Genomic DNA, 9,911 nt, shown 5'->3' with positions numbered 1-9,911 from the left:
TGGCTAAGGAATGCTCCATAGGAACTGAGACCAACAGGATGAACAAGAAGTTGAGATTAGTCCACTCTTGTTTGGCTTTGTAGCGTTGAAGGGCAAAGTATTCCAATTTTCTGTCCCCATCCAACCTCACTCTGACAAGAAAGTGAAGTCACTCTACCATAGCATCTGGCCCTCTCAATTCCTGGCAAATAGATGGGGGCGAAATGGAGGTCATGGCAGATTTTATTTTCCTGGGCTCCAAGATCTCCACAGATGGGGCCTGCAGGCAAGAAATTAAAAGATACTTACTCCTGGGGAAGAAAGCTATGGCAAATCTAGACAGCATACTAAAAAGCAGAGACACCACACTGCCAACAAAAGTGTGTATAGTTAAGGCTATGGTTTTCCCAGCTGCAATGGATGGCTGTGAAGTTTGGACCATAAGAAAGGCTGAGCACCAAAGAATGGAGCCCTTTGAACTATGGTGCTGGAGGAGACTCCTGCGAGTCCCTTGGACTGTAAGGCGATCAAACCGGTCAGTCCTAGAGGAGATCAACCCTGACTGCTCTTTAGAAGGCCAGATCCTGAAGATGAAACTCAAATACTTTGGCCACCTAATGAGAAGGAAGGACTCCCTGGAGAAGAGCCTCATGCTGGGAAATATGGAGTGCAAAAGAAGAAAGGGACGACAGAGAAGGAGGTGGCTGGATGGAGTCAACGAAGCAGTTGGCGTGAGCTTAAATGGACTCCAGAGGATGGTAGAGGACAGGAAGGCCTGGAGGAACATGGTCCATGTGGTCGCAATGGGTCAGACATGACTTCGCAACTAACAACAACCACCATGAGACACTACAAAATGTTTCCACTGTAATAGAGAGGCATCCATTTGTTTCATTAAAGGTTTCAAAGTCCAGTTTCAGGTGTACCAAAGTCATGGTCACTCCCTTGGTGATTGTTCCTTCCCTACGCCTATGCACAACATGCTCCACCCAATGTAGTGATTTACATGAACTATGGAACATGAAGATATAGCAACGTGTTGCTGTTTCCTTCTTGTTGGACACCTACCAAATTATTCCCCTTTACAAAGTGCAGGGTGGAAGAGGGATGGCTTGACGTCCTATTTCCCACCTCTGTTCTCTATGTTTTTCTATCTAGAGATTATCTATTATCTGATAACATATTAAGTTCTTTGACCTGTTCGTAGTTCATGTCTCTTTTCCTGCTTTTGCCTTTGGCTCCATTTTATCAATACCTTTGCGATGTTTGTTGATGTTTAAGAAACAATTATCCAGCAATAATTTTGATCTGAGTGAGGTGGGTGCTTGCTGTGATCTGAGTGTAGGAAATCACTGAGAGAGAATGCTGGGAGCAGACTCAATTGAGAATTAGCCAAATGAAAAGAAGGACTAGGGGTGATATGATAGCAGTTTTCCGATATTTGAGGGCTGCCACAAAGAAGAGGGGGGGGTAAAGCTATTCTCCAAAGCATCTGAAGTTGTGGATGCTCCCACACTGGAAGCAGTGTTAAGAAGAGATTGGATAGCCATTTGTTTGAAATGGTAGAGGGTTTCCCGCCTGAGTAAGGGGTTGGACTAGAAGACCTCCAAGGTACCTTCCAACTATTATTCTATTCTATTCTGTCCTTTCTGTTCTACTCTACTCTACTCTACTCTACTCTACTCTACTCTACTCTACTCTACTCTACTCTACTCTACTCTACTCTACTCTACTTCCTATTCAATTCAATTCAATTCAATTCTACTCTACTCTATACTCCCTATTCTACTCTACTCTACTCTATTCTACTCTATACTCCCTATTCTATTCTATTCTATTCTATTCTATTCTATTCTACTCTACTCTACTCTATTCTACTCTACTTCCTATTCTATTCTGCTCTGCTCTGCTCTGCTCTACTCTATTCTACTCTATACTCCCTATTCTATTCTATTCTATTCTACTCTACTCTATTCTACTCTACTTCCTATTCTATTCTATTCTGCTCTGCTCTACTCTACTCTACTCTATTCTACTCTATACTCCCTATTCTATTCTATTCTATTCTACTCTATTCTACTCTACTTCCTATTCTAGTCTATTCTGCTCTGATCTACTCTACTCTACTCTATTCCACTTCCTATTCTGTTCTGTTCTGTTCCATTCCATTTCATTGAGATTGGACAACCATTTGTCTGAAATGGTATAGGGTTTCCCGTCTGAACAGGGGTTGGACTAAAAGACCTCCAAGCTCCCTTCCCACTCTGATATTCTGTTAAATGTCCAAGACTTCTGACATGTTGTTTGGGTTTCCTCAACCAATTTTCAGCCAACCTAGTCCAGGTCTGCTTGATCTTTTTGCTAACTGCCAAGAATTGCAACGTGTTCCCTTCCGTTGTGGTACTTTGCTTATCTCAGAGCTTTCAAACACGCTCCCTCTTGCTCAGTCCATCTTTCAGGAATGTTTATGGGACGCGTTGACTCGAAACCTGTTCTGAAGTGTCTATTACGTCCCATATCAGCTGCTTTGTCTTACAATCTGTCCAGTTTAATGAGGTTGGACTGTGTCTTTTGCGGGTTTCACAGAGAAACAATATCAGTCACACCTAAAATGATGGCGGGGAAGAGAGGAACCTTCAGATAAATAACAGCTCAGAGCCAGCTCTTCGGATTGTTCAGCTTGCGTACAGTAAACCATCGTTCAAAATGTAAGGCTGCCCTCGGGATCGTGATTTCTTTCTCTTTTTTTTTCCTTGGCTCCTCAGGGATCGATCTGCTCAGACTGCCTCATCGTCACTTTCTGTGGTCCTTGCAACCTTTGCCAGCTCAAGAGAGATATCAACAGGAGGAAGCAGTTAGGGATTTTCTAGGTAGGTTTGCAAATACTTACTACCTGTGGAGATGGGGTGATTGGGTAATACAAATGAGCAATTCTCCAATGTAATCCTTGTCCTGTCCTCTTTTTTCCTTGAAAAGTTTTTCTTATTTTATTCTTCCATCACCTCTCTTACATCATTAACCTTACAGTGTGTCATCTGGGTGCAATTTTTGTCTCATCCTATTTAACAGTTGCATTGTTTTTAATCTATTTTTATCTTGCCTTTACATTTACATTTCGATTTATTTATTATTTATTTATTTATTAGACTTATATACCGCTTCATAGGGCTTTCAGCCCTCTCTAAGCGGTTTACAGATTTTTTTTTAGCAAATTGAGTCAGCAACTTGCCCCCACAGTCTGGGTCCTCATTTCACCCACCTCGGAAGGATGGAAGGCTGAGTCGACCTTGAGCCGGTGAGATTTGAACCGCTGAACTGCAGATCACAGTCAGCTGAAGTGGCCTGCAGTACTGCACCCTAACCACTGCGCCACCTCGGCTCTTACCTTTTCATTCAACATCTCCCCTATAATTCTACATTCCCCCCAGGGGTGGGTTTCTCGCCCCGTTCCAACCGGTTCGGTTGGAACGCGGCCGGCGGCATCCTCGCGCACGCATGTGGTGCGCACGTGCACGCACGTGGCGCACGCATGCGTACTAGCGTCTGTGCGATGCTCCAGCTGCTCCTGGAGGATCGCGCAGGTGCTGTATGCGTCCTGCTCATGTGTGGAAGCGCAGAACTCGTCAAAACCGGGTAAGGAGTGCGCGCGGGCACACGGACGCGCGGGTGGGCCCTTCGCCATTCCCGGAAGTTACTTACTTCCAGGTTCGTCGACCAACCGGTTTGCAGGGACCGCCACAAACCGGTTGAAACCCACCCCTGATTCCCCCCCACAATTATTCAGTTTTCTATTTCTTTTTGCCTATATTCATTTTCTATCCAATGGCTAAAAACATCCCCATATCTTACAACACTGTGATTCTTCCTTCTCTTTAATTGCCAATGTTAACCTATTCATTTCTGTACAGTCTAATCTTTTTTTTAATTACCTCTCGCTCTGGGGGAATTTTTTTTCCATTTTCCAATTTTGTGCAAATACAATTCTAGCTTCAGTTATTACATGAATAACTAAATGTACCTTTTCTTTACTATATTTCTCTGGTAAAATCCCTGTCCTTTTCTGCTAGGTTGGTCAGAGCGAAGCAGGAAATGTGAAGAAGGATGGCTTCACGCTCAACTTCTCAGGACTTCCGTAGATCTTCTGCAAGTTCTTCACCGTAGATGCTCCTTTTTCACCATTAGCAGGATTCCCACAGAGCTTGCTTGTTTTGGGCTTAGCATTGTGTGGTTTGCATAGTGGTTTACAGATCATAATTTATACCGTGTCAGCATGTGATTTTTATTCCGCAAATTGTGCCTTATTTAATAAAACCGGGAATAATGTGGGAGACTGTTGTCCAGAGTTAGGTGTTCCAACTGTTCTGACCTAGGCTTCCCGAGACAGTAAAAAGCACACGCTTAGTCCCCCAAACCCTCTTTTTATTTCAACGGCTGTGAATTATGTTCATTCACAGCCCGTAATGATTCACAAATAGTTTGTAAAGAGTCCGACAGAAGTCTGCCAAAGTCTTTCGGGATAAGGCTAAGCACCCACCTTTAGCTGCCTTGAAACGCTGTCAAAGACCTAATTGGCAATTAGCTTTGCAAAGCCACACAGAGCACAGAGTCAAAACGGAGCTTCAGAGATTAAACCGACCAGGATGAACAAAGCTGCTTCCTGCAAAGGCTCACATGCCTTTGCCCCTCCTTTATGTCTTATGGGAGGGGCCAATCATCTCCAAGCCTTACTTCTGAGTTGCCCCTTTTGTCTTAACTGTTCTTGCCTTCTGGCAGCTCTGCACATGAGCGCACTGGGAACAGGCTCCCCCTGTAACTCTGCCTCGCTGATGTCCGATTCTGGAGGTTCTAGAGGCAGCACATAATTCCCACATGGCCCTGGCCCCCTCTCTGCCTCCAACACACAGCCCTCATCCGAGCCTTCCCCAGACTCCAGGACTGGCCCATGTTCCTCCCCGAACCTCCTCACTGTCCAAATCTGCTGCCAGCTCCGCAGGCCGCCAGAGGACCACAACACAAACTCTCTTTGGATGCAATGTTGTAAGGGTGTAGGATGGAAAATTTTGGAGAAAAGCCATTAGAATTATCTATCGAGCATTCATCACCAAAATGCATCCTCTAAATGAAAATAATAATAATTAAGATTGATATAGGAGATGATCAGGCTGAACCTGAAGGAGGGCACACTGGGTACCAGTACTTAGCACTATCCTACTGCCCACATTAGAAGATAACAAGCTCTCATTCAGCTGTGGTCAAGGATGCTGAACAACAAGGCTGTTCCTGTTCATCAGGACAAGATTGAAACCTTGTAAGCCAGCTTGAAAAACATCAATTCATTTAACACCTATCTACTTCATGAGCCAGCAACCCATGGCTCTGGAGCCACATGTGGCTCTTTCATCCCTCTGCTGCGGCTCCCTGTCATTCAAAATATGCATCACAATTGCCAATGTGCAACAGCCACCAGCACGTGATTTATTGAGCTTTTCGACCCCAGGCAGGCCAACCATGGATACATCCAAGAAAAGAAAAGTTTCAGAAGGAAACAGAACATTTAATTCAACTACCGTATTTTTCGGAGTATAAGACGCACCGGAGTATAAGATGCATCAAGATTTTGAAGAGGCAAATTTTTTAAAAAAGTTTTTGCACTTTGCAGACCTCCCCAAAAGGGTCATTTTTTGTCAAAAAAATGCATAGCCTTTAGGAGGCTTGTAGAGTGCTCCTGGGGGCGGGGGGGGGAATGAGCAAAAAACGGCCCATTTTTCGCAAAAACAGGCCCTTTCTTGTCAATAAAAGGGCATGCATAATTTTTAGCCGGCTTCCAGAGTGCTCCTGAGGGCTGGTTTGCAGCAAAAGCAAGATTTTTCACCTAGCAAGATTTCCTATCCTGGAGATAAGCAAGATCAACAAGAGAAAGTGCGTCCCCACTCCCCCGCCTTGTGCTTTGTTAAAATAAATTTAGCGGAAACTGAAAGTTCTTTAAAAGACTGGAAGTCAGCTGGAATGTGAAAAATTCCTCATAAGTTGTGAATGAACTTGAGGATCACGTAATACATTACTAGGCAGGCAAAATTAGACTTCCTTGAAATAATATTGGCTGTTCTTGCTGCTTCACTCAAAAGGAAGCATAGATTATACTTCTGTCATCTTTAATGGCCAGTTCTCCAGTCGCCGCTGCCGCTACCGGCATGTTCTTCAGTAGTGCGCGCTTGTGAGCAATTCAATGTAAATTGTTCTGCGTGTGCGCAAAGAACAATTTACATTGAACTGTGCATGCGAGTGCAGTGAAGTGGTAGTAAAGCCGGCAGCAATGCACCTCTGTTCTGGACCCACTCGATTGTAATAATGTCCAATATACACTGTGGATATACAATGTGCAGGACATCCGAAAGGTTTGGGAGATGAGTTGGGAAAGGAAGCCAAGAAAGTGCCCATTGCTTCCAATGTTTCCAATCTGGGTCTTTTTAATACCTACCATATTTTTGGGAGTATAAGATGCACCGGAGTATAAGACACACCGGAATATAAGACGCACCAAGGTTTTGAAGAGGCAAATTTTAAAAAAAAAGTTTTTGCACTCTGCAGACCTCCCAAAAATGGCACGTTTTTCACAAAAATTGGCCTGTTTTTTTTTAAAGGGGGGGCATGAATAGCCTTTAGGAGACTTGTAGAATGCTCCTGGAGGGTGGGGGTGGGGGGGGCAAAAATGAGCAAAAAAGGCCTGTTTTTCACTCATTTCTGCCCTCCCCAGCTCCTAGGAGCACTCTGGAAGCCTCCTAAAGGCTATGCATGGCCATTTTGGTGAAGGGGGCGGGATTTCGGGAGGCAAAAATGTTGTATTCAGTGTATAAGACGCACCCAGGTTTTCAGTCTCTTTTTTGAGGGAAAAAGGTGCGACTTATACTCCGAAAAATACTACTTTCCACACCACCTTAAAACAATCATATATTGAGCAACACCTTTGCACCTGGATGATGCACAAGGCCACTGGCCTTTTTATTGTGTACAACTGAAAGGCACTCCTGTTCCTCCTTACATGCCAGATGGTTTTTATTGTTCTCCTTTCAGTTGACCTCAGCTTCTGATGTAGTCCCCGAACAAACAAGAATGGTTTTAGATGGGGAGGAATCAACTCTTCTGTGGCTAGTAATAGTTGCCAAGTTTTTGCATTAGCTTACTTCATTGGTATAAAATCCAGAATATGTAGCTGATTTCCAGAATAAAATAAATAAATAAAAGCTACACAAAACGATTGAGACCTTGGTCTCCTCATGTTTATTTATCCTCGTCTTTCTTCTTGGTGGATTTTCTCAGGAAAGTCAAAATCATGAAGGAATTGTGGGAAAGGTGAGGTTGTGTTCCATGGTGAATGAAGGGCAGCCATTCTAGCATTTCAGACCACCTAAAAGTAATCCTGGATAGTAAAGGAGGAAAAATAACTAGGCTAGTTAGAACAACAGTCTTCCGTATGAAGTGAGAGTTGGACACTAAGAATGGCTGATTGAAGAGGAATTGGGACCTTTGAACCAGAGGTGGGATACTAAACTTTTTACTATCGGTTCTATGGGTGTGGCTTGGTGGGCATGGCAGGGGAAGGATATTGCAAAATCTCCATTCCCTCCCCACTCCAGGGGAAGGATACTACAACATCCCTATTCCCTCCCCACTCCAGGGGAAGGATTTTGCAAAATCCCCATTCCCTCCCCACTCCAGGGGAAGGATACTGCAAAATCCTCATTCCCTCCCCACTCCAAGGGAAGGTTACTGCAAAATCCCCATTCCCTCCCCACTCCAGGGGAAGGGTATTGCAAAATCCCCATTCCCTCCCCACTCCAAGGGAAGGATACTGCAAAATCCCCATTCCCTCCCCACTCCAAGGCAAGGATACTGCAAAATCCCCATTCCCTCCCCACTCCAGGGGAAGGGTACTGCAAAATCCCCATTCCCTCCCCACTCCAAGGGAAGGATACTGCAAAATCCCCATTCCCTCCCCACTCCAGGGGAAGGATACTGCAACATCCCCATTCCCTCCCCACTCCAGGGGAAGGGTACTGCAAAATCCCCATTCCCTCCCCACTCCAAGGGAAGGGTACTGCAAAATCCCCATTCCCTCCCCACTCCACGGGAAGGGTACTGCAAAATCCCCATTCCCTCCCCACTCCAAGGCAAGGATACTGCAAAATCCCCATTCCCTCCCCACTCCAAGGCAAGGATACTGCAACATCCCCATTCCCTCCCCACTCAAGGGGAAGGATACTGCAAAATCCCTATTCCCTCCCTACTCCAAGGGAAGGATACTGCAAAATCCCCATTCCCTCCCTACTCCAAGGGAAGGATACTGCAAATTCCCCAATCCCTCCCCACTCCAGGGGAAGGTTACTGCAAAATCTCCATTCCTTCCCCACTCCAGGGGAACGTTACTGAAAAATCCCCATTCCTCCCAATCAGCTGGGACTCAGGAGGCAGAGAATAGATGGGGGCAGGCTCAGTCAGAGGTGGTATTTACCGGTTCTCCGAACTACTCAAAATTTCCACTACTGGTTCTCCAAAACTGGTCAGAACCTGCTGAATACCACCTCTGCTTTGAACTCTGGTGTGGCGTAAATAATTACATATACCATGGACAGTGAAAGCAACCCACAGAGAGGCACTAAATCATTTAAAACCAGAAACATCACTAGAAGCCATAACCATAAGACTTACATCTGATTTATTCTGGCCACGTTCTGTGTGCGAATTCATTGGAGAAGGCAGTGGGGCTAGGAATGGTTAGTGGAAGAAGAAGAAGGGGCAAGCAAAGAACATCCTGGCTTGATAGCATCGAATCTGATACAAAGATGAACATCCAACAACTGAAAGCATTTGCGCTTGACAAGGTAGCATGGAGATCTCTTGCCTAGAAAGGCTAAATGGTTAAAATAACAGAAGGAAGGAAAAGGGAACGAGTCATATTCAAACCGGAGTCTAATCCAAAGGTCACATCTTGCTATATGTGCTAATCTGAAAGGCCCACTTGCTATAAAGCAGCCACAAAGGGCACCTTTATTTGTTCTACCCTGTGTAAACCCAGGAATGGTTCTCAGCAATCATGGGGTCAAAGAAAGGGGAAGCAGCCAATCCAGGAAGCAGAAATAACCCAGTTTCTATATGAAATACTCACAGTTTCTATATGAATTAACTATTTAGAACAGTGTTTCTCAACCTTGGCAACTTGAAGATGTCTGGACTTCAACTCCCAGAATTCCCCATACGCGAATGCTGGCTGGGGAATTCTGGGAGTTGAAGTCCAGACATCTTCAAGTTGCCAAGGTTGAGAAACACTGATTTAGAAATACCATCTTTCCCCACAAATAAGACTGGGCCTTAGATTAATTTTTGCTCCAAAAGACACACATTAGGGCTTAATTTCTGGTTAGCTCTTATTTTGGGGAAAATACGGTACTAAATGCATTCGTCTGGCTGACGATCTTAACTGGGGCTTAATTTGGAGGTAGGGTTTATATTACGAGGATCCTGAAAAATCATGGTTATTGCTTATTTTCCACCTGGGTCTTATTTTGGGGAGGAAAGTGTAAGTCTCTTTGAGATTCAAAGAAAAAACATGTGAATTAACACTGTTCGATAGAATCATATTATTACCTTTCAGTATTTGTCTGCTTTATTTATTCAGTCTCGGTGTGTGTAATTGAATACTTCAAAAATATAATATCTCCCTACCATCATCCCAGACAATGTTGGGTAAATAAGATCAGATTCTTGGGGGGAGGGGGGGAAATTACTGTAACCAAGCTTTAAGGAACTGGGTATGTCCAGTTTAATAATAAAAAAAAAAGAACTAGGGGTGACATGATAGCAGTGTTCCAATATTTAAGGGATTGCCACAAAAAAAGGGGGTGGACCTATTCTCCAAACCACCTGACGGCAGAACA

At 44.4% G+C, this 9,911-nt stretch overlaps 1 protein-coding gene across 1 annotated transcript in view; it reads left to right on the top strand.

Moving 5' to 3' along the window:
• The window catches only part of LOC116512913 (placenta-specific gene 8 protein-like), an 11,603-nt gene extending 7,245 nt beyond the window's left edge, over positions 1 to 4,358 (top strand). Inside the window, exons 3-4 of the mRNA XM_032223607.1 lie at positions 2,745 to 2,849; positions 4,047 to 4,358. Coding sequence (XP_032079498.1) covers positions 2,745 to 2,849 — 105 coding nt within the window. The 3' untranslated portion in view covers positions 4,047 to 4,358. The remainder of the gene's footprint in view (positions 1 to 2,744; positions 2,850 to 4,046) is intronic.
• The last annotated feature ends 5,553 nt before the right edge of the window (positions 4,359 to 9,911 follow it).

The sequence above is a fragment of the Thamnophis elegans genome, chromosome 9 (assembly GCF_009769535.1).
Source record: "Thamnophis elegans isolate rThaEle1 chromosome 9, rThaEle1.pri, whole genome shotgun sequence".
NCBI lineage: Eukaryota > Metazoa > Chordata > Lepidosauria > Squamata > Colubridae > Thamnophis > Thamnophis elegans.
The sequence above is the reverse complement of the archived record's forward strand: the minus strand, read 5'-3'. Positions and strand labels throughout refer to the sequence as shown.